This window comes from Tigriopus californicus, chromosome 7 (genome assembly GCF_007210705.1).
Source record: "Tigriopus californicus strain San Diego chromosome 7, Tcal_SD_v2.1, whole genome shotgun sequence".
Lineage (NCBI taxonomy): Eukaryota > Metazoa > Arthropoda > Copepoda > Harpacticoida > Harpacticidae > Tigriopus > Tigriopus californicus.
In genome coordinates, this window is record NC_081446.1 from 788,492 (window position 1) to 813,090 (window position 24,599).

Sequence of the window (24,599 nt, forward strand, 5' to 3'; positions counted from 1 at the left end):
ATGATTCCTATAGCTAATGGAACAATTTTGAACGCCTGGTGGGTCTCCATATTGGGTAAAATATACTGTTTTCCTTTTCTGAATGACTCATACGTACATCGCCATCACAAAAGCTTATACTAGTCTTCCCGTAAAGAAACAAACTTCACAACAAATGAGGTAGGGCTTTACCAATTCATTCCTTAACTTAACAATCACAATAGAATCGGTCATTCCAGACGCTTTTCAGCCGTTTTTGGTTCAGATCGAGTCTTTGTTTCAGCAGTCAAAGAGCCAGTGAGATCCGTGAGACTTTCAGGATTTGTTGACATTCCTTTAAACAAGGCCAATCAATCTATCGCCAATTCCAAAACCAGGGCCGGAACAACCAAGGTCTCGGTTATGTGTGTGAGCATGTGTTCCTTAATCACTTACCTGGCAGATAAGGTGACTTCGTGTCCGTCCACACTGGGCGTGGAAAAGGGCATGTCCATGGCTCCAAAGGCCTTGCTGTCGGAATCCATATCGCGAATGCAGTACAAGCCTGGTACGTAGTCTTTGTCGATCTAAAGAAGTGAAGGAACAAGGACAGGCAAATGAGGCACAATGGCATTCAAGAAATTCGTGAAAAGGGGTTTCTCAGCGAGAAACCGGCAACAAAAGTGGTGTGGAAACGCGGGGGGAGGAACATCTACTTAACCTTCGGAAAATGAACCGAACCAAAGGGTTACTACTAGCCATAAAGTTCAGTCCATGGCATTGCGTAATGTCTTATTCGATAAAGCCTTGCTCGTTCAAGTAGAAAAAAAAACATTCGCCTCCCTTAGAATTTTACTAGCAAAAGCTCGCGGAACGAATCCCGAACGAACAGGATCTAACAACAAATAATCGAAGTGGTGTGACAGCTTCGTCAGTCAAGTGGGATCCATAACTTGATTTGAGCTCTCCGGCGATTTGCAATCGTTCGGCGAAACACTCCAACACATCCGGGCTCGTGGATTGATATTGATGTGGTTGTCAATGACTTGTTTTGTACCCAAGTCATTACGAAGGATGGCCGGGTGAAAGTGTGTTTTTGCGACACATGTTGTCATCAACCAACACGTTGGAGAGAAACCCCTGGTTAACATAGTTTGGGGGGAATTTTCCTTGCCAATTTTGTATCTTCAATATTCATGAGAAGGTAGGAAATGTACTCTTAGTCTTCTGCTCTGAATGGTAACACTCTAGCACTCCATCTACTCTCCATTCTAAGGATAGACGTGCTTGTTCTTTCTTCAAAAGAGTCCATTAAGAACGGTTTAGTTTTACAACCCAAATGGGCTTTCGTTCTTCTCTCGTTGTCCAAAATAATACAAGACACTGTAGAAGACGTTTTTGAACCACTAATTCGTGAAAGCTTTTTCTACTTAGGCATCTTTTAGTTAATTGCCCTTTTGATTTATTTCGGAGTAAACCGTAGAGCTGGTGAACAAAAAAAATCACGGAAACGCAGCAACAACTTGCAACAATTCTAATGATGTCATCATGAATAGAAAGTACTACCGCCTAGACTCGGGAAAATTAGTTTGTACCTACAAAGTATGGGACAAATTTGTAGAGGGCCATTTAAAACCAAGCGGAGATGTAATTCTATAGCCTTTAGCAATGCCTGTTGTTTGCATCAATGTACCAAATGCCTACTTTCAACTGCCTGTGTTTGACAAAAATACAGTAACCGTTGTCATTCTTCAAAGAGTTATATAAGTGACTTTTTGATATTACGTTATTGTTACACAACAATTACCAACTGATAAAAGGCAACATCTCTCATTCGTACTTACTCGCTTTCACCGACATTCGCTGAGAAGTGCTTTTAGAAATTGTTATCAAATACATTGACCTTTTCTGTACTTGACGGCTGAAGTAATCAAGGGTTTAAAAGGATTGTAGGGTAGCTTACCTCCGTGATGTCATTGGGCGTGAGTTTGGATCCAGCTAACAATTTCCACATAGGCTCAGCCAAATTGAGACTGAGAGGCGATCCACTTCGAATGGCGATTCCCATGAGGATTCCCAAAAATCGGAAGGCGTTGGTATGCAAGTTATTGGATGCGGCCACCACCACTCCACTCCCTCCACTACTTCCTCCTCCAATGGCGCTTTTGACGGTCCCGCCCTGATCCAGACTCCCATTCATCGCCGTTGGATTGAATACGAAGCAATCGCGACTCGTACCCGCTTCTTCGCGACCATTGGGCGTGCCAATCAGGAGTGGCAGACTCCCATTTTGGAGCTCATCGCACATCTCGGCGATGCTTTCGCTATATCCTCCGCCACAATCATCCACACTCTCGCCTAATGAGCGATTGAACACATATTATGGGTGTGTAATGGCTGTTACATGTTTTCATTGACATACGTACTACACTGTTTGCAACGATGGCTGACCTTGTTCCTAAATACAAGATTCGTGCTACTTCTCATTAGGGGCAAAACTGTCGCCAATTTTGTTATTACCAGCCATAAATAAACCGAATGAATGGCTGAATCGACGATTACTTCTGACTGACTCGTGACTAGGACTCCCACCCACGATCAACAAGTAATAAGGAATTTTTTAACTTTGAATATTTCCATTTTCCATTTCCCCCCCCTCCCCCCGCGTTAATTGTTAAAAAAGAAATATTTTCTTTAAAAATATTTAGGATGCAAAATTTCCGATAAAATGGAAGCCCTATTGTTGACTCACTTACCTACAAATTTGACCTTCCAATGTCGATGAGGCAATAATAGAGCATTGGAGGTGAGGAGATGCATCTTGGCCACCATTTGACCAAAGACCGTGCGACCAAACTCGACGTGACTCCCACGGGATTTCAACTTCCGGAGAGTGATCCGATTGAGTTCGATCACAGGCCCGTTTTCTTGTTCACGGACCATTGTGGCTTGGACCACTTTGCGGAACGAGCTCTCTTTGGCCGAGGACACGAGGAGTGTCCGAAGATTGTCGATACCCACACGATCGCACAACGTGGAATCCAGGTCAGTCACGCCCTAGTAGAAAAAGACAAGAGGGGGAACAAATGACAGTATTGTGGACTTCAATATCATACTTAAAAATTCATCAATAAGTGGAGCCTTAATAAAGGCAAACATTGGCCAAAAAATCAATAGAGTATCATTCCCTAAAATTGGATTTCCATCCAGAAATATCGTTTGATCTTTGGAACCCATAATTAGCACTTGATATTGAGCCCACTAAAGCCTAGCAATGATATCATGGAGTTTTGGTGTCACGTAGTTTCGATAGTTAGTCATAAAGCAAGGTCAAAATTGAGCTAAAACATTTCAATATCAGATATTAAATAAATTTAAAATCTTCTTCTGTCCTCAACCGGGCACCAGCTTTATACAAATTGTTGCCGCGCTCCCTTAGACAATTCTATGCATTAGATGACCCACTCTTGAGTTTTAAACGTGACTTACATCGTTTTTTGTTAACGATCCCAGACCAGCCTCACATTCAAGGATGCCCTAGCGCAGCTAATTCAAACAGTTTACACGACTAAATATTTTATGAATTATGACGCACCACGACTTGCAGGAATTTTCATTCCCTTGTATCGGGTATCGGTTACAAACCCGAGAACCATCAAAATAAACATGGTTTTGGGCTCTATTTTTGAAAGAAATAATTTTGGCCACTTGAAATTGCAGATATTACACCTAGCTAGCTCACAATAAGATCTTGAGGTAGCGTCTCAGTAAATGAATGTATCACCTCTAACTCGTTAAAGGTATGGCTTGCTTTAACAATCAAGATGGAAACGCCTCTCCTCGTCAATGAAATCAAGGCGCATTCCGTACTACTTGATGCTTGTTTATTTTACTGGTTGGCTTCGTTCTGGCCGAGATACGTTTTTTAATTCATTAACGTGCTTTGGAAAAAAACAGTAAAAAAGAAGTTGGACCAATGATCGACCTCCAGAAAGACAAGTAAACTTCGTGGTCATGGTGAGCGTACTAAGTAAGCTACTCTCATTTTGATCAGACCTCACATTGTTCTCATTCTTTGGTTGGCCTTGATAAAAAGGACAGCTTCACTTGGGTCTTTTCCGCATTCGACAACAACAATAGGTGAATTCACTTTCTTTCATCAAGGAGAACAGGTAGAATTTGAACTAGTTGTTTTTCAGAGAACTTCGGTTTAGATTCTTTTGACATTTCATCCTTCACTATTTGTTCGTCGTCATCAAAAACAAATCTCTTTCGGCGTGCATTAAAAACACTTTTCGAGCCACAATCCGATGTTGCTACGAATGAAAAGAGGCGTTGTCTTTTAGGAGCTAGGGAATGGAGAGTTGGAGATTTGCATTTGGCTTTTGCATAAAAAGCCATTTCTGGTACATAAATGCAAGGGGAACCAATGTTCATAAATCATCCGGGATCATTTTAGTCAGGTAAGCGCATTCCAATTTCAATGTTGAAAACATTACGCACGTGAACCCCGAACAAAGGAAAACATATTTAGCATTCATCAATGGCATTGTGTTCACGTTCGAAAAATGAAAGAAAATACTAGGCTGTATTACAAACACTAAGCCAGTCAAAGGAGCTATTTGTGGTTTGAATTAACGGCTTAAGACTTAAGGATACCACATCCAATGAGGGATTTCCGCCACACGAAAGAAGAATGGTTTCTCTACCTCACTTCTAAATAGTGAGCTCGCCTGGAGCAAAAAGTACGACCGACTGTCCCTGTTGTTACACATGAAAATGCATTCAAGTTGTTTAGTAAAAATATACTAAGGATAGTTTGTGGCCACAATAACGCAATGGACTAACAAATGTTATTGTTCATGGCAGATTACAGTAAATTCATTTCATTCTAACGTGGTTTTTCCCCAAGAATTTGACAGACCTTACGTGACAAGAAAGCCCCCCACCCTCTCCTATTAATTCATTCTCATCGCTCCATTTCACATCAATACCACATAAAAAAAAATCAACTAACTCTAATCGCCAGGGGCCTCTATACATCAGAAGGGATTAAGTGGCTCGGAATGACAGACTTTCCTTTGCTTTGATGTCATTAATGCAATGGACAGAAACTAGATCCCCATTGCTCTTTCCAACTCGACCTACAAGTCTTTGATAAGTTTATCTCTCCTGTTAGTACCGTTTTGGCACCGTCTTAACTATGACGAAAGCAACTCTGAGAATACCACTTCAACTAAGGCCGTAAAAAGACACGATAAGTGCCAATCCAGTGCTTGACCAAAAGAAATACCCGAAATAGGCGGGTGTCTCGCAATAAAAAAAAGAGCCAAGAGTCTTACCTGGAATCCCAACGAGAACATCGTAATCCCAGGACAGATGGTGTCTGAGAAATGATGCAGCAACACGAGTCGGTTCCTGAGCACACTGGGTAACATCTCTTTCAGGAGATCATATTCAAGTGGAACCTGCGCAAAAAGCAAAAACGAAGAGGGCCTTGCAGATCCGCTAGTTCAATTCACTTTCAGGGATGTGTACTTCCTTTCAAGTCAAGTCCTCCTTACCTTCATGGGTAGCTTGCTCGTGGCCACGGGTTTGTTCGTGGACCAAGCCAGGGTATGAGCTGACCCGCAAGCCACTCGGTTGATCTTCTTCCCCTGGAGAGCGGCCACCAATCGCGGCCTTTGAATGGCATTGGTGCTCCCGTCTCCCAATTGGCCTTCGTCATTGTCACCCCAAGTATACACCTCGCCTTGATCCGTACAAGCCACACAATGCAACGAGCCCGTGGCGATGGAAATCACCCGCTTCGATTGCAAAACCACTACCTTCTTCGGACGTCGCACGTGCTCATCGTTGCCGTGGCCCAAACGATGATAGTCGCCTTTTCCCCAAGTGAACACGGAGCCTGATCGGGTTAAGGCTACCGAGAACTGGGAACCACACTCCACTTTGAGGGCGCCTAACGGATCAGCAAAGCAAATCACATGGGTTAGAGAATGATATCTTGACTTGGAGAGATCAAGAACGCACCTAGTCCAGCTAGAGACTCGATCTTCATGGGGATCTTGCAGCCGTCGGAGCCACCTCGACCTAATTTCCCATAGTCCCCGTCGCCCCACGCCCACACGTTATCATCATCTGTGATACACAAAGTTTGCGCGTCCCCGGAACCTGGAAAAGAGAACCACCATAAAGGAACCAAAGCACGTTTCGAATCTGTTTGGTTGGTTGTTCCAACGGCATTCTGTACATACCACACGCCACATCGATCACGCGGTAACCTTTGAGATATTCGAGCAATTTGGGCTTGAATTGGTCTTCCACATCACCGTGACCCAGTCTTCCATAACGACCCTTGCCCCATGTATAGAGCTCACCTGCATTTGAAAAATAGAGCATCACGGTCATTGTTCTGCTTGCCAAGATTTGGCCAATCAAGATCATCATGGTGTTGGTTTACCCGTGCTCGTGACGGCTGCGGAATGTGCTCCGCCGCAACTGATACTGACAATGTCTCGTCCTCGCAGCGCTTCGATGACACGTGGTCGGTCACACGAGTTCTTGTTGCCGTGACCGAGTTTGCCATCGTCACCTTCACCCCAACTGTAAACTTCGCCGTCCCCGGAGAGAGCCAAACAATGTTTGCCCCCCGAGTTCACCGAGATCTAGGAATTGAAGGACAAAACGATCATCTCTTTATTAGATTAGCTTTTCGTGAGGTACGTTTGCGCCTCGTTGAGGTGAGATCTTAGGCGTCGTACAATAAAAAAGGTTATAAAAACATTGACCCACTTTGACGTGCACCATCGTCAGTCCCCCAGCTGGAGATGGGAACGTGACTGGGTAACCTTGGCCAGAGGTCAGCAACACTACTATCTACTGAAACATCCAGTCAACCTTTGTCTGACATACTAATGGTATGCTAGACATACTCGATGTCCATTTAGTGTCAGGGGAATCACTGGCCTCAAGGAAAGTGCCTCGAAAAGTCCGGAACGATGGGTGTCTTAATGGGTTTTGGAGCCTTTTTCATTACTTGGGGAAATTTAGATGACGGTGCAAAAAGTCAATAAGAGGCAGGGAAAGTGGTGAAAAGGTAGCAGGATGTTGATACCTTCATTTCGGGTCAAATTAGTCTTGAACCTTTGTGACTAGGATTTGTTTCAACAAAACCCATTGAATCGTTTGTACCTGAAGTCCTTGACACCTGGACAATAACATTGTGACTAATACAGCATAAAAAACCGATCCTCAGTTAGGGCAGTAATACTTGTTTTAAGAATGCCGGCTGTTATGTGGTCATTCATACCTTGAAATATCTCATTGCTGAGAAGTTCCAAAAAAGATATTTTGAACAACTAACAAACCCCCCTGAATAATAGATGGATTTGGGGGAACGTACCTTCCTGTAATCCTAATGTGATGTGATGATCCCTGTTCACGCTGTCTGAATTCAAATGACCAAAACAAGTCATCATCACATGTCCCATTAAGCCCGAAAACATAAGGTCTAATTATGTAAATGTGTCAACCTTCATTGCGACAATTCTAAGGGCGGCTAAATAAAAAAGACTATGAAGTGCGCGTACTTACCTGCTTAATACAAACGTGCTGTATGGATTCCAAAAGAGTCGGCTGACAAACCGAATCCGTTCCACCGATCCCTAATCGGCCCCCGGCTCCATAACCTAGAGTGATAGGTGTACATATCATTTATCCGTGCCTTTCTTGAGAGGGGATCAGACGAAATGAGGAGGAAAAGGGAAGCGAAAAGGGAACCCCAAAGTTTTGGACAAGAACTTAGTTACCCCTCTCATTTTCTTATAACGAGTTCTCACTTTAACAATGTGAAAAAAAACCACACTCAAGTTCACTAACCACGTGTTTACGTTTGCTCTTGTTTATGACGATCTTTATGGTTTGATGTCAAAGGTAAAAAGTGATTTTAGAACAACCCACGTCGTTGTTGTTCCAAAGGCATCCAACAAGGAAGAGAGCGAACACTTTGGGCGTGAAACGTCTGACCATTGCCGTGCTTGGACTTTGCCAATTTCGCAAAACCAACAAACAAAGTTAATCAGGTGAATTCGGAAAAAACGACTTTTAAAGATTGATTTGATGAAAGGAACTCGAATGGGAACTATTAGAGGGAAATATGGAGTAACATGTTAGCTAATTGAATGTCTCACAGTCCGCATTTCATGGCAAAAACCTCGGTTCGAGCATTTTTAAACTCGAAATTGAATGATAATCATGATTACGCGAAACACAAAGCTGTACAGAGTATTTTCAACTTTTTTTTACCCATGGGATCTACGAATCAACTAAAACTTAGTTTCAGCTAGAACTAAATAAACGAATGAATGAATGAACGTTTACGCAAAAAGCGATGTTCATTTTTACCCATGCGATCTACGAATCAACTAAAACTCAGTTTCAGCTAGAACTAAATGAATGAATGAAAGTTTACGAAACCTTGCATCTATTAACCCCTTGAGAGGCCATTCCCATTGTAGCAAATGCCTTCGCCTCGTCTCCAAGGGTGCACAACGTGCCACTTCGTTGCAAGAATCCAAATGGAAAATTAAAGAGCTCTCACCTGTGGCATAAACTTTTCCCTCGGCAGTTATTGCGAACAAGGTCTGCTCTCCTCCCACCAATTGAATCGGTCTCAGAGCCGAGAGTGTGTCACACGGAGATGGGATCTTCACTTTGGCTCCTTCCACTCCGCCCAATTGGCCCCGATGATTGTGACCCCAGCCATAAATGGTCCCGGCTCCACCCCATGACAGGGTCCAATCCTCGGGTTTGCGATGAAGCCACAACAGAAGCTGCTTGTCGTGTCCTGGAGCGAAGATCTGATGGTTCTCGTGATCCAGAAGGAGCTCTTCGTCTTCTGAAGACATTTCGACGATCTTCTTCCGGACATCAGACGCGAATTGCTAGAATGGGCAAACACGATCAATTATGAGTACATGAAACAATAGCTCATGGTTTGTGGGTGATAGGAAATCCAGCGGTTGGTTCTACATACCTGCGGCAATTCCAACCGGTTGATGAGCGACGTGGCCACACGGGCAGCCATGCAATATCGTCGGAACCAAGACCATTTGTAGGTTTCGGCACAGCACGGCAAGGCATCTAAACCCACCTCACACGCCAATGCCACGAGTTCCTTGAAGAAGGCCGAATGGAGCAAGTGCTTCCCGTTCATCACAATCGGATACTCGTATTCATATTGTCTGAGCAGCATTTCCGGAAGACCTTTCACCAACACGGACAAAGCCGTATCGGAATAGGGTCGGGGCGAGGGCGAAAGAACCTCAGAGAGGCTAGACGAGGACGTGGCTCCATCGCTCACCGAGCCCAGAACCATTTGCGAGATGTTCAATGAGAACCCAAAGTTGTTAGTCGGGCTCACGAGCTTCCGCAAGGATTGGAGGCTCCACATCCGTTGCTCGGCAGGAAGGGTGCTCAATTGGGCACAAGCAGCCAAAGCTGCCGCCAGACGCGATCCGATCTGCCGATGTTGATCTCGATGCAATTCGGGTTTTAGGAGCAGAGTGAGACTGTAGTCCAGCAGCCACATGACCAAGTCCATGGAGGGTCGAGAGAGTACAGATCGATCGGATTGCATGTTTTGAGGCCCGGAGGCGGGCATGACGGGATACACGACAAATCGCCAGCCCCACCCATTGACGGTGCCATCCGAGTTGAACTTCCACTTGACCTCATCTCCCATGACCCGGAGCTCTTGGGACCAATCGATCCATTCGCGACCGGATCGAATGCTGATGATTCGCCCGGATCCATCCATCAGGGTCAAAGGATCATGTCGTCGCTCAGTGGAACATTGCCGATCGAATTCGATGCGAAGCGAATCCGCTCCCGGGATTCGAACGTGTCCCGTGGTCATGGAGTCATCTGAAATGGGTTCGAATAGAACGTGCTCATGTCGAAAACGATCAAGAAGTGAAGAAGCAGAAGCGAAACAGCCCCCTATTTGCCAAAGATGGATCGAGGGAAAGGACACAGTACAAGGAGGCGAAAAGTTAGCGCGACCAATATTGAATTTTGGAACTCAATGATGTGGTTCCAGATGTCTGATGTCAAAGTTGAGACCCCAAATTCAGAAAAAGAGCGTGCTTACAAGTTCAAAGAACTTTCTTGGACCGATAGAGGCTTTGGTATCTTGGAATTTGAACTTGACAAAGCAGATTTCCTTCTCCTTTCGTGCCGCACTTGAGGAGTGAGTGCTGGGATTGGCAGGAGAGGGCAAGGATCTCCTCTCCTTCAATTTGGATCGCCATTCAAACGAAAGAATGCTTCGAAAGCAAGACAACTTAATCGGATTCACTTTAGTGCATAAAACGACAGCCAGGAAATCAAACATGTTAACCTTTTCGAAGAACATCTGGACAAGCTTATATCATCTTTATACGCTCAAAAATAACAAGTTTCTAACCATCAAAAGAGTCTAAGTGCACGGAGATGAGGCATCTTGGTCTTTCTCGCTAGGTTTCTTTGTGTGCCTTAAACTGTCATAAAACGCAACTTCAGCCTCCAATGTCAGTTTTAGACAATGGACCCGGAGTCCGGAGTCAGGACTAAACTAGCGTTGGAACCCTCCGAGCTTCAATCCAGTAACAACAGAGTCTTTTGACTTGTGGAATAAATACGTATACATACTACCATAAGTACCTGTATAAGGGTGAACGCTTTCTTGAGTGACGGGCTGCGGGTGACGGTTGATTCTTTCCGTGTCCGTGGCACAATCTTCCAATTCGGTCACACACAGTTCGAGGAGCATGTCTCGAGTGGCGGAATTCGCCATGCCGATCGATGACAACACGTGGGACAAGGACTCTTTGGATTTCTCGCTACAACGACCTAGAAGGAATGATAATGATCAGCAATCAAAGACATGTGCTTTTACTTCCATTAGATGAGTTCGACGTTACCAGTGACGGCTAATTTGAGGAGGTCGACCAAAAGCCGGGCATCATCTTGGATGAGAAGTCGGGCGAATTCGTCCAAATGCCCGGAGGCACCGGAGGGCACGATGTTGGCCTCACTTTTATCTTTGGGAGGCGAGGCCACGATGGGCGTGGTTGAATTCTTGGTGGAATATTTCGGAATGGCCCCTCCACTTAAGACAGCTGAGGAGCTCATGCCATGGGGAAGACTGCAAGTGCCTTTGTTGGTCGACAAGGCCACATCAAAGGCTGCAAAGAAGGTGAAAAACGATCAACATCGGTGAATCCCAAGGGAGACGAAGACAAGCGGAATTTCCAACTTTCGAGGCCTTTGATGGCACTACTCACAAATGTTTAGATTGCCGAAAGAAACCAGGTTAATGGAATTCACGAGCTTTCTTCTGCCATGTTTGAGTCTCGAGATAAATCAATCAACGAGTTTTAATCACGATAATAGACCTAGCCAACTAACCTTTCAAGTGAAAGCAAAATGACTTAGAAGCATAATTATTCAATTAGGGATGGACCAAAAGTGTGTTCAACAGAAATTGCGATCGAAAGCAAAGAAACATGTACCCAAGACAATCAAGTAGTCGCCATAATTTTTTTCGTACAATCATAGTTTGTCGTTTCAGCAAAAGCCACAGAGAACTTGGCATCGCAAAAAAGTTAGCATCTTTTTAAATTTGAAACAAAATGGTTTTGTCTTTAGCAGGAAATTCTTGACTTCTCCGTTGGTAACCTTCCCTCAAATCACGACATTTTGATAGACTTTAATTACGGCCAAAGGATTGATAACTGGCACTGGTATTGTAACTATTTAAGAAGAAAAAATAAGCGGCTTTTGCGCCATTTGCGTTGGTATGTTTCGAACGTACGCCGCATCATCTTCCAAGTGTACGACGATGCTCTTTTGTTGAACTTTACTTGCACGAGGTGCTTTCAAAATCAAAATGCATTCGCTTCGCAGCTGCATAATCATTGCTTTAAGAGCTTTGACTACTAAAATTGAAACAAGCTACTTCTTTTGAGCAGCTTTTGCAAAATTGAATTTCTGTTGCATGTTGATGCCACCCGGGCCAAGTTTAGAGTGATGTTGTTTCGACCTCACCAAGGTGTGTAAGAACGCCGACGAGATCAAAAAGCTTTTAGACGTCCCAGATGACGTCAATTTTCAACACAAATATAAAACGACCAGAAGCTTATTGGTCTCAATTTCTGAGAATGCAAAATCAATTCACAATACTTGTAACAATAGGGTGGCGTCATCATGTTTGTCCAAAATGAAAATAACTAGAATTTTGTCAAAGCTACTCACAGTCCCATTCAACTTTGGCAACCTAATCTGTTCAAATCAAACAAATCTAAAGCAAGTACACGTTGACTTTGAAAGCTCCTCATGCATACTTTGCGATTCACGGAAGGTGAACCACAACTTCCTCCTCCGCCCAAATCCATTCATTACTCAATGTTCAATCCATTTACGATTTACCTTGACGTCGGGATGGAAATTCACGTTCGTCCAGTGTCCGCGTGGATCCTCCCATCTCTTCAATAGAGTCCGGACTCTCCAGTTCGTGACTGCTCTCCGAGCTACTCATCATCATCTGACTGGGACTAAGATCTTGAGGGCAAGCCGGAGCCTCACCTCCACCCGAGGACGGTCCAATCAGACCCCCTTGGGAGAGATTCGCTTCAGAGGGAGTCTCGGGCGAGGCCAAAGGCACCACCCCTCCGTGTGAGTCCTTCAAGGTTTGAGTGCCGTCTTCGTGGGATTCGTCCGACGACGAGTGGACCTTGACGTCCAGATCACTGGGCTCACATCGAACACTTTTGGGGTTGCCTCCGTGAGGAGCTAAGGCCGCCACGACGGATTCCCGTGCACAGAGAATTTGCAACCCGTTCAAGATGTGTTGCAGGGCTTGCTGTTTGGCCGTATTGGACTCCAGGGACAGGATCATTCGGGACAAACTGGGTCGTGCGGCCTTCACTTTGGGTAATGCTCCGTCACTCAGTTGTTGTGGGTCGGCGAGTCCGGAGACAATGGCGTTCCCGTCGGGGTTGACCGATCCATTGATGGGATCTCCGTTGTTACTGGTGTTGCCCAAATTTCCTGTGACAAAGCCCGCTCCCAACGAATCCGAAGAGGCGGAAAAGAGGACCGGTTCGTGACAATTGGTCGACGTGGTCTCGGCCGTGGTCCAAGCCACGGAGTGCGATGATCCACAAGCCACTCGCGAGATACGGACCCCTTCCAAGCCGTGGACCAAAGCGGGTTTCCGATTCACGGCCGTGGTCGAATTACCTTGCTGCCCGTGATCGTTGTCGCCCCACGCATACACCTGGCCTGTGTCGGTCACGGCCAAACAATGAAGCGCTCCAACGGCCACATGGATGATCTTACGACCTCGGAGACACTCTACCACACTGGGTTTACGGATGTGCTGATCCGCTCCGTGACCGAGTCGGAAGTAATCGCCCTTGCCCCAAGTCCACACCAATCCGGTTCGAGACAAGGCCAACGAGAACTGCGCCCCACACTCGATCTGAACGATACCCACTCCGTTGAGCTTCTCCACGTTGTGTGGCACACTGCAGCCTTCACTTCCTCCACGACCTAATTTCCCAAAGTCCCCATCGCCCCAGGAATAGACCATGCCTTCATCGGTGAGAGCTAGAGTTTGGGCATCCCGACTCCCGCAGGCCACTTGAACCACGCGTTGCGAGGCCAGAGCCTTGACTTGTTTGGGCCTCAATTGGGTCACATTGTCACCATGACCCAATCGACCGTACTCACCACAGCCCCATGTGTATAATTCTCCGGAAGAAGTGATAGCAGCGCTATGAGAGCTACCACAAGCGATATCTCGTACACGTTTGGACTTCAACGCCTCGATGAGTCGGGGCTTCTCACAGGACAGTCGTGAACAATGGCCTAGCTTGCCATCGTCGCCCTCGCCAAAACTGAAAACCCGCCCATCCACAGTCAGGACCATGGCATGTTTGCCACCAGAGTGGACGGCAACTTTCTTCACCACATATTGGGACAAGGCCGAGATTTGTCGAGGCGAGGACACATTGTTGCTGTGACCCAATCCCAATCGGCCATTAGTACCCTCACCACAAGCATAGACTTTGCCCTCTTGGGTTACCACGAACAAAGACTTGGAACCGCCGGCAATGTGAATGGGTTTCAAGTTGCCCAAGATCTCTGATTGGATCGGCAGCTTAATCTTGGAACCTTTCAACCCGCCCAATTGGTCCTTATCGTTGAGACCCCAGACCAAGACTTTGGTGGCATGGACATCCTTTTTGGCGTCTGCACGAGATCGGGGACGATTGGTGGCCAGCAAGCCGTCGTCACATTCCTCCGAATCCGAGGCCAAGAATGACATGGTGTTGGTATAGTCATCGTCATCGGTTCGTCGCCGTCCCACCACTTGGAGTCCATGGATCTTGCAGTCGATCCCGCCATTACGGCATTGACGAATGGCAATCTCGATGTATCGGTGATACTCTTTGACATCCGAGAGAAGGGTCACGATATTGTCATTCGAGGTCAGAGTCACGGTGGCCAGCTCCTTTAAATTGGTGAGACTATCGCCACCATTCACCTGGATGATTGAGGGCATGTAGGTCGAGTCAGCGGGGTCGACTTGGATCCGCAAATGGTGGATAAGAATGTCGGAATGGGTTTCCAGACGAATCCAATGCTTGCCCTGAGTGCCACAGCTTTGCCAATAGCTAGAGGTTCCATCCGTCAGCTTGTAGGCCCAACTTTCCTTCGAGGACACGCCCATAGACTTGACACATTGCGACCATTCCTCGATGAGACCAGACGTGGGCAAAGGGGGACTGGGTTCGCGTTTCCGATTGCGACCGGGTCTACCCGCAAACACGGCCGCTCCGTTGGGCTCCGCGATCCGATTGAAACCGTGACGATGTCGCCGTTTGGTGTTGAAGCACTTCTCGCAGAAATCAAAATCTTCGCACACTTTACACTTGAATCGGGAACCCATGATGGGGTTCATCTGGCAGCCGTCGCAAAACACTTTTGGATGATACGTTGGAACGAGTTCCATTTCTGCAATCAACCCAGCCCAATTACTTTGTTGAGGGAAATCTACGGTCACATCACGCCCATTAGGAACGAGACTGGTGACCACGCCGATAGAATTATGATGAACAGCGCCCCATTTGTACTTGGGGGTCGTGACTGAAGGCTTGACTCGGACTCGATCCCCCACTTTGATGGCTGTCGTGTAATTGGCTGCCGCATTTGCCAAGTGAGCCGCTGGGAGAGACAGGAACTCCACATGAATGTAGCGAACCCAATAGGTGTCTCCTTTCATTTGCCAATCCACTTGCACATTCAAGTCGTGCAAATCATCACGATCCAATTTGATCACCTTGCCCACGTCGCCTTCATGGACATCTTCATAGGTTCGGCAACACTTGATCATGATCCCCACTTGAATATGGTTCCGTACGTACATCGCATACTCATCATTGCTCTGGAAGTCCGACCGCTTCTTGAACGGCTCGGGAGACGGCAGACAAGCCCCACCAATCAGGGGTGCTTCACTTCCCCCTGAAGCATCAATATCCTCGAAGGAGTCGGAGAAGGAATCTGAATCATCCGATTCGTCGTCAAAACCAACGGCGCAAGCCCCACCACCATCAGTATTCGAGTCACTCGCGTTCGAGGCAAACACGGGTTTGGACCCTGAAAGGTCCATTTCATCTTGGTGCTCCAGAAGCCATCCGACAATGCTCTCGGGACTGGGCGTGTAGTTCCCAATACCCCCCAACGCTTTGGCAGCATGCTCAACCACGTGTCGTGGGAAGCCCATATCAACCAGTTGCTTTACGGTGGCCGTGGGTGGAGGTGGAGGTGAAGGAGGGCTGGTCTTAGGTCTTGGTCTTCGTCTCAAGTCCTTGGATGTGACGGCTTGCCCTGGCATAGGTTGTCCAGTGTTGAGTCCCGGTTTTGATAGGCTCCTTACCCCTGCCACACCCCCTGAGGAGCCCACACTATTGGATCGCTTGGTGTGATTACCTTCATTACTAAAGACAATGAGACTGGACTCGTTCTTGGAACCTAACAATGTGCCTTCCACATTCTCGGTAGGAGAGCCTAGGTTTACTTTTTTGGCCGCTGCAGCTGACGAAAGATATTGGGACACGGCCAATGCGGCTGACTCAAGTTCCTCTACCGAGAAAACCGCCTTCAGCGGCGACGGATGGGTGGCCTTGGCCAACAATTTCTGAATGAGTAGGATTTCTCGTTTCCCGGAGAGGCACTCCAGATCGGGGTCTTCGGTGCCCAACGTTTCCATGGAGCTGGAACTCACCATCACGGGTTGTTTCAGGATTTGTCGGAGGGTGTTCTGATGGGTGAAAAACACTTTCACGGCTTTGATGACGGAGAGGCGTTGCTGTTGTTGCCGGAGAAGGGCCATGTTAATCGAATCCGAGTGATCTGCCAACACCCGCCATTTGTCTTTGTCAATCCGGAAATCTTGTGCCACGAGGGAAAACAAAGAGATGGCCACGCGAACGGCGTCTTCGCTTCTGGTGAATTTATCCAGCCGAAACGGCCTCTCCACGTGGTTGTGAAGGGACACTAAGGGGATCTTCTTCGTCTCGTTCGAATTCAGAATCTGAACGAGCAGTTTACCATGAACATTAATTTTGCATACCACACCCTTCTCTCCCGAGTCATTGATAACCATTCCACCCAATCGGGGTCGGTGGTCGAAGCCGCCAATCAAAGCCAATGAGGCCATGATCGACGACTGTTGGATTGTAAAATTTTCCACCTCTTTCTCGTCCAGTTGCATCTGCAAAATTGGTATTTCAGCCACGATCTCGTTGACCAGACTGAGCTTCAAGCACACGTATTCGTTGATTTTGTTGGTCCAATCACTCAAGTTGTGAAGGGTTCTGAGGAGCAGGATACATTCCTCCACGATCGAGCTTGAGTGAGAAGCTGTGAGAGCCACCCGGGTGCCACGGCCTTTCTTGACCTTTTGCAGGAGGCCTTGATCGCCATAGTGAGAGCCATCCACCCGACACATAAGGGCAGAATGACCCACTAATAAGAATAGCCGCTCTTGAACCTGGGCGATCTGGCCTTGGTCAAGGTCGCTCCGAGGCAATATTTGTCGAAGCAATCTCAAGGCTAAAATTTGGGTGGGTAAGTTGGAGATGATCTTGGGATCCTTGGCCTCAATGATCGTGAAGAGCAAGTTGATCCAAGGTTTGGCCGAGAGTAAGCGGCAAATTCCACTCGAGTGAGCAATAGCTTTGATGAACCCAAGAGAGGCCCACTCTTCGTACTGGTCTTGATAGAGCAAGTTATTGCGACCTTTGAAGTCTCTGGCCCCTAGACAACCTCGCTCAACGATATCGCGGAGGAACGAGGAGAAGTTCCATGTGATGTGTTGGGGCACTTCTTCTGCAAAGATCCCGAATGAGATGGAGAAGAATTTCAGGAGGTTGGTGCAGATGGTCTTCAAGAGCTTAGAGGGTTGGTTTAATTCGACTGATATGTCATTGGGATCCTCCTCCTCGGTCTCGGGGTCTGACTCACTTTCGCTTGCGAACGGTGGATCCGCCAATTTTAGGTCATACTTGCCCTCCTTTCCCATTCGATAGGAGTTACTGGACCCGTTGTCCCACTGGACTCGAATCCAGCCATCCTCGCCCAGTTCCCCAATCACGGTGCCTTCAGAAGGTGGTGGTCCATCTTGGAGGCTCCACTTCCAATCGACGCCTCGAACGACGCGTGTTCCAATCTTCATGAGCTTGGCCAATTCCTCACCAGAGAGAGGCCCAAGGGACGCTCCGTGAGAGCGATGAAGCATGTCCTCAAAAATGGCATAGATCCCTTGCGTGTTTGGATTGCGAGCCAACATCGGGTGCATTCCAAAGTGAATGATATCGGGCCCAATGATCTTGAGTAAGGTTTGGATCGAGGACAGGGTCTTGCCATGGAACAGTCGTCCCATTTCCATGCCATTGACGTGGACCGAGATCATGCCCAGATATCCGAGCAAAAATCGAGCATAAGGCAACGTTCGACTGGATTGGAGGTCCCGATGATTGAGACTCTCCTTCATCCGCGCTACTTTAGGAGCCTTGGTGCGTACTTGACTATCGGCCTTGCGCACCAACAAGGCCAGAGACACCGCACTCCAGTCCAGCACACTAGCATTGGCGATCAAGATTTCGGCCTTCAAGGAGGGCGGGATCAAATTGATGTCTTCCAAACATTGGGACATGGTTTCCCTGGGCGTCTCGTTGTATTGGACGAGGCCTTGCCAACCGCTGAGTAGATAGTATTTGGCCGAGGGTACCAGGTTCGAGGCTAGCCCCAAGAGATCGTTCATGTTTCTGATGCCCCTCAAACGACGTCGCGCTCGTTCCACCTGATGAATCAAGGCGGATTTCAGATCACCAATGCTTACGGAATTTTCGGCCAAAATGAAGTCGACGAGCTCCTGGATCAGTTGGAGGGCCTCTTTGGCCTCTAAGATGACAGCACTGTGCATTTCGGGTACGGTGAATTCGGGGACTCCACGGCGTTGGCCATGATCCGGGGAGGCTTTTAGAATCGTGTCTTGATGATCGTCACCTTCACTAACGTCATCGTCTTCTTCCGCATTATTTTCATCATGATTGCCCTCATCGGAAGATGATGAGGGGCTGCTTGGAGATTGACTTTGATCATCCTGGATATTGTCAATGTCCAAGAGGCTGTCTGTAACCAGAGGTGTTTTCTGGCATTTGGGCACTGCCGAGCTTTCTCCTTCGGATTGTCTCGGTTCCTGAGCTTTGTAGTCCGGGTCTCTCGATGCTTCAGAGTCATGTCTTTTGGAATCTTCGTCTTTGGCCTCGTCGTCCACCTCTTCTTCGATTTCCTCCACATCTTCATCGTGGCCTTCTTGATCTTCAGCAACATCATCATTTTCATCATCGGAGGACGACGATGACGATGACGAAGACGAAGAAGACGAGGACACCGTTCCAATTTGTTCCTGGGTCACGCCGTCATTCGTCGAAGCGCACAATTGAGCGGGATCGCCGCGTGGAGAATTGGAGTGGATTTGATCGGGACGGTTGGGCGTCTCATTGCCGTCGGGCTCAACGGATTGGACTTGGGGCGTGGCCAGTGAATCCAGCTCTTGTGGAACTGTACCCGGAACTGGCTTCGAGCCCGCTGCTGTCCCTTCTAGAACAAGGGCAGCGTCCTGACTTTGAATCGACACGTTCAGTAAGTCTTCGGGTCGAAGTAAGCCGGCGAATTGAGAGTCGTTCTTCCTCAACATGACTCGTTTGACGCTCTTCTTAAAGTTGGGCTCCTGGCGGAGCACATTGACTTTGCTCAAGCCCGCTTTGCTCAAATGGTAGGGTCGGATGTTGGTGAGAAGGAATCGGCATTTCTCGACCACGCTCAGACAGATCTCTTTGTATGATTTGGCTTGCTCTTGTCGCATTCGGATGAGTTTCCATTTGGCTTGGTGGACAGCCTTTAAGCATTCCAGAAGAACCTTTGGGGCGCGTCGAATGGTACATCCCAAAGGATTCTCGATCTCGGACAGCACCAGCTGCGCTACGTAATCAGCCAGCCCTTGGTATTTCAAGAGTACAGCCAGCATGATTCGACCCGCTTCTTCCACGGGATGATCAGGCGGGAAGTTCATATGGAACACCAGATGTTGCTCCTGGCTCAACCGAGCGGTCAATTGGAGAAATGTCTTCAGAATCGGATCGCTCGTGTGTCCCTCTGACAATTGGGTGATGAGCACGTCCCCATCCACGTGAATTTTACCGCCAGACTCGGTGTCCGTGGGACGCTGGTGGGCTTCAATATGGTCACTTGGGATTGGATCGGAGGGCGTGGAGATGGGCGTGGGGTTTTGAGAGCAATTCATACTGGGGATTTCGCCTTTGTCCTCGTCAAACGGGTCACGGGAAATCAGGGTATGAAGACCTCCCCGTAGAAAGTTGGCCTTGATGAACCGCTGGGCCGAGATTTCCTCCTCGTTCAAGGACGAACTGATGTAGAGCGAGCGATTGGCCAGACCCAGAAACAAGGCCAAATTTCGCTCCGCGTCCATTAGGGGCGAAGAATAATTGGCCGCGTCTAGAAACGAGCACGTGCTCTCTAACTGAGGCTCCACAAAATTGCCCACAAAGTAGGATTGGAGATGATCAGTCGAGGAGGGCGAGGACGACAAGGATCGTGAGTACTCTTCAAACGCCGCCACGGGCTGTTGTTGTTGCTCTTCGTTGATCGTGTTCCGACTCAGGTAATCCTGGACGTCATACACTTTGCCTTTGATCACGGTCCACAAGCCTCCGTCTTTATTGTGGTTCTCCAAATCCGCACGTCGGATGTTGAGAATGTCCGATTCCGAGGCGTTCTTCGTCCCGTGCACTGCACTATTCTGGCCAAATTTATGAGTATTTGGCCACAGCAAATCGTCCTTGTCCTCGCGCTCTAATCCGGGGGCCACTTTATTGAACCCGTCCAAAGTCTGGAGCCAACACGTGAGTGGCGTCAGGTAGATCTGAGCCATGAGCTTGGGGCTCTCCAAGTGCAAGAGCGTCAAATGGAGGATGAATTCGGGCACGAGTTGCCCCACGGGCTCGGACATGAGCAGAGTCGAGGTGAGATAGAAATGCGGCGGGTTGTCCGAGGCAATGATCGTGGCCAGAGGTAAAACGTCCATGATGTGATGGGTCAACATCTGGATGTACTTCTTCAACAGGGATAACGCTCCGGGAACGTCTCTTTGATAATCGGGATCCTCTCGGTTTTGGGGTGGAAACAGTTGCAAGAAGAGAAGTCGCTGAAATCGCAAGAGCAGATTCAGATTGGGGACCATGTTTTGGGCGCCCTCCTCTAAATCATTGGACACATGATTCAATTCTTGTAGTTTGGAAGTCGTGTGAGTACTGATGTTCTTCAGTAGCTGCTTGACCAAATGGAGCAGGGGAATGGCCGTGGACTTCTTGGACGAGACCTCGCGTGCTCGCTTGGACTCGGCTTCTAATTGGGCCTGCTCGGTCATCAGATCTTCCATGGAGTCGATGGGTTTATCTTCCAAGTCAGCCTCCTTTTCCATGCAATCTTCGAGATCACTCACTTCGATCTTGATAGCGGCTTGAATGGCCGATTCCAAGCCTCCGTCAGCCATCAAACTGGACACAAGAAGGTCGGACATGAACTTCCGACCTCGGCTCAAGGCCAGGGACGAATCCGGACAGGAATTGGGCAACAACGTGGACAGAGCTCGAGCTCTTTCATCCGCTGTGGGAATAAGAACACTCCATCCGATTTGAAGACACTCTTGAGCACTCCGTTGTATGGTCTCAAGGACGCCAGAGTTACTGGCCAATTCAACCACTTTGCTCTTCAACGAGTTCAATAACGCACACCCTTGTTTGAGGAAGGGCACACGGATCTTATGCACTAGAATGGCATACAATTGCAGTTTGAGTAGATTGATGCACGCCACGGCAATACACTCGTGCTCTTGCTTAGGCGGACGCTCTTTCCGACCATCCAAGCCTTCCCACACTTCATCCAAAAGATTGTCGATGAATTGAAAGGTCTCGAGATTAATCTCGAGCACAAATGGAATGCGCTTTTCTAAGCTCACGGCCGCACCCGCGCTCCAAATGAAGGTCTGGTTGGCGTGGGACATGATGTTGGGCACTTTCCCGGGATAGGCGGTCACCAATTCAGGGAGGTTCACGATGTTTTCAGGCGAAGGACCCAACTGATCATGGTCATTCGTACCCCAACCATACACCTCTCCCTGATCCGTGATCGCCAACGTGTGCGTGGATCCAATCGAGACTTGAACCACGCGCTTCCCAAGGAGCCCGGTCACCATTTGTGGATGGCTGTGAAAAGAAACCGCCATCTGTGTAATTAGTCCGGGTCTGCATGAAACACCATTTGAATACATACCGGACATGCTCGTCCAGACCAAATCCTAGGAGGAACTTCTCGCCCTTGCCCCAAACGTAGAGGGTACCATTGCGAGCTATGGCCATCCCGCACTGTTCACCCGCGTAGACCCGTTCTATCCCCACCGATTGGAGGGTATCCACGAGTCGAGGGATCTTGGAACCCTCGGATCCCCCTCGCCCCATCTTTCCGTAGTCACCGTCGCCCCAAGTGAACACCGAGCCTCGATCGTCCAAGGCGATATAGAAGGCGTTGCCTCCGGGTTCCGGGAAAGATGACAAGTTCCTGGTACCACCACAGGCTACGTCCACCACCCGCCTTCCCGAGAGAATGGATACCTTGAGGGGCGTGGTGGCGGCTTCCCCGGAGCCGGCATTCCGACAGAGTATGCCCATCTTGGTCTCGATGCACCACGTGTACACATCCCCACCTTCCGTGAGCCCGATACTAGAAGGAGAGTACAATCGTTGAAAAAACGAGAATACAAGGAGAATAAAGCAGATTGGATGAACGTTCGGTTGGCCAAGAGGTTGTTTACCAGTGACCGTGAGCCAGGGATATCTTCTTGAAACACAATCCTTGGGCATTTTCTACGATGATGGTGTTCTCAAATTTGACGGGGCCCTTGGTCATTTCCCATTGATAGATTGGGCCTTGGCTGGAAACGGCCGAGATATGCTGACCTCGCACGGAACTCGCGATCAGTTCGAATGTTTTGGTGGGTTCCACCGCCACCAGATCCTAGTGAATAAAATAAAAGATAGATGAAGGGTTGAAATAGTAAGATTGTTTATCGCTCTCCACTTACCGTTACGCTACTTTCAAAGGGGACGAAAAAGAGGCGTTTTTCCTCGGTGATAACGCAGAGCCCGTCTCGACAAGCCACCAATTGCCGCAAGGTCAATTTATTGAAGAGCTTGATCTTCTCAGATTGCTGCCAAGGCACATTCCCAAGCCAACGAATATCCTGAAGATCTTTGGTGGCCGAGTAGAAGCTATTAGTTTGGGTTTTGGGTTGATGGGGCGTGGCCAAGCGATCTAAATGCGACATGATCACCACCGCCACTTGTCGCAAATCAATGCAGGTGTCCTCCTGATCCGGGTAATCCAAGTACTTCAAGAAGCACTTGGTGGCACTCACATTGTCGTACTCATCCCATTCATCTAGCAATAGAAGAGAACATAGACATTTAGCACTTGATCCCACTTGTCCCAAGCTATCGTAAGTAGAATTGAAAAGCCCCACCTTCATCGATTGGACCCCCATGGGATTGAATGGCTGCGAATCGCTTGAGAAAAGGAACTAAAGGTGCGTTGGATTCGCCACAAAGAGAGCGATTGTCGGTGCGACATCGGTCTTTGTGCCAGATCTTGATCAACAGCATCACCACGTCCAACATCGTATGAAGTGTCCCTGTCACAAAAAGTCACAAATCTTACATTGACCCCAAACAATTGGCTTCCACCAGAAAGTGGACTGACCTTTCTGAACGGCAAATTCGAGGAACAAGGCCAAAGAGGTGTGTTTGTCCACCCTGGGAATGGGTCGAGCCGGATCGCACGAGATCTCGGCCAAAACCACGGAGCGCAAAAATCGCGTGGTCCGCCCCACCACCTCCCACCACACTTCGGAAATGGCTGCCGGGTCGAACATGGAGGCCTCAGGCAGCGTCAGCAATGCATCCAGCGAGTCCTGCAAGAGATCCGTGCACAAATCCGCGTCCTCGCCCGACCGCCAAGCGCGCCGCAAAAACGCAAAGGCAAAGCTTAAAGCAGCGCGCGACCCCAGACGTGCCAAGCCCTCGCCCGGTGTTTCCGCCGATCTTCGGCTGAGGCGATTATGCAAGACGGCCGAAGAGCCCAACTGATGATGATGATGATGATGAGAATAATGATGATGAGTCACGGACAGGGGCGATGGCGAGCTCAGCGTCTCCGAAGCCTCGGAGACGGCATCCAAGGCTTGGTCGTGTGTGGGGGTGGCGGGTTGGATGGGAGCGCGCTTGAGCTCGATAATGTGGCGTTTGAGAATGAGCAGACGCTTGCCCAGACGCGACGAGAACAAGGTGGAGGCGGAGGCGGAGCGGCATAACCGCCCTTGCTCGGCCAAGAGCGAATCCAGACATCGCCGCAGATCTGACTCATCTGCAACAGAAAACCAGGCCAACGAGCGAATGAAGTCGGGAAGGGTTCCGGAATGCCAAGATGCACTCGCGCACCATGGGAAATCAGAATCGGTCTTTAGCAAGTGAAGTCCAAATAGCCAGTGTCATGGCTTATTTCAATCCCAGACTGGCATTTTCCATCGTAGATCAATGAATGCATCTCCGATGCGCAAAACTTTCTAAGATAATAAAACAATTCAGGATGTCAAAAACCATCTATGATACGCATGAATTACATGCATGAAGTCCCCCGGTTATTTACTACACGGGCTGGCCACCCATTGTAATCGGACTATAACCACTGGTCCGACGGTCTAATGGTCTAATGACGGCCTGGACAGTAACACTACCCGCCCATATTTTTCTATCCTCCTGGTTGAACTGCATATCAGTAGATACTACAATACGATTATCCCGGACGGGTCGCCCCAGCATTAACTAAAACAGAATATCCATCCGGGGCCAACCTTGGCCTCCCAAACATCCGATATTCAACGCATTTCTGGTTTT

At 48.2% G+C, this 24,599-nt stretch overlaps 1 protein-coding gene across 1 annotated transcript in view; it reads right to left on the reverse strand.

The window, feature by feature from the left end:
* Positions 1–24,599, reverse strand: part of LOC131883342 (E3 ubiquitin-protein ligase HERC2-like) — a 30,762-nt gene that overhangs the window by 5,761 nt on the left and 402 nt on the right. The window contains exons 2-20 of the mRNA XM_059230795.1: positions 23,407–24,163; positions 23,171–23,338; positions 22,733–23,088; positions 22,463–22,665; positions 21,925–22,371; positions 12,430–21,857; positions 10,923–11,186; positions 10,663–10,851; positions 8,996–9,885; positions 8,561–8,903; positions 7,555–7,649; positions 6,422–6,626; positions 6,216–6,338; positions 5,992–6,132; positions 5,523–5,920; positions 5,301–5,426; positions 2,715–3,015; positions 1,922–2,316; positions 415–545 (exon numbers count right to left, since the gene is read on the reverse strand). Coding sequence (XP_059086778.1) covers positions 415–545; positions 1,922–2,316; positions 2,715–3,015; positions 5,301–5,426; positions 5,523–5,920; positions 5,992–6,132; positions 6,216–6,338; positions 6,422–6,626; positions 7,555–7,649; positions 8,561–8,903; positions 8,996–9,885; positions 10,663–10,851; positions 10,923–11,186; positions 12,430–21,857; positions 21,925–22,371; positions 22,463–22,665; positions 22,733–23,088; positions 23,171–23,338; positions 23,407–24,163 — 14,960 coding nt within the window. The remainder of the gene's footprint in view (positions 1–414; positions 546–1,921; positions 2,317–2,714; positions 3,016–5,300; positions 5,427–5,522; positions 5,921–5,991; positions 6,133–6,215; positions 6,339–6,421; positions 6,627–7,554; positions 7,650–8,560; positions 8,904–8,995; positions 9,886–10,662; positions 10,852–10,922; positions 11,187–12,429; positions 21,858–21,924; positions 22,372–22,462; positions 22,666–22,732; positions 23,089–23,170; positions 23,339–23,406; positions 24,164–24,599) is intronic.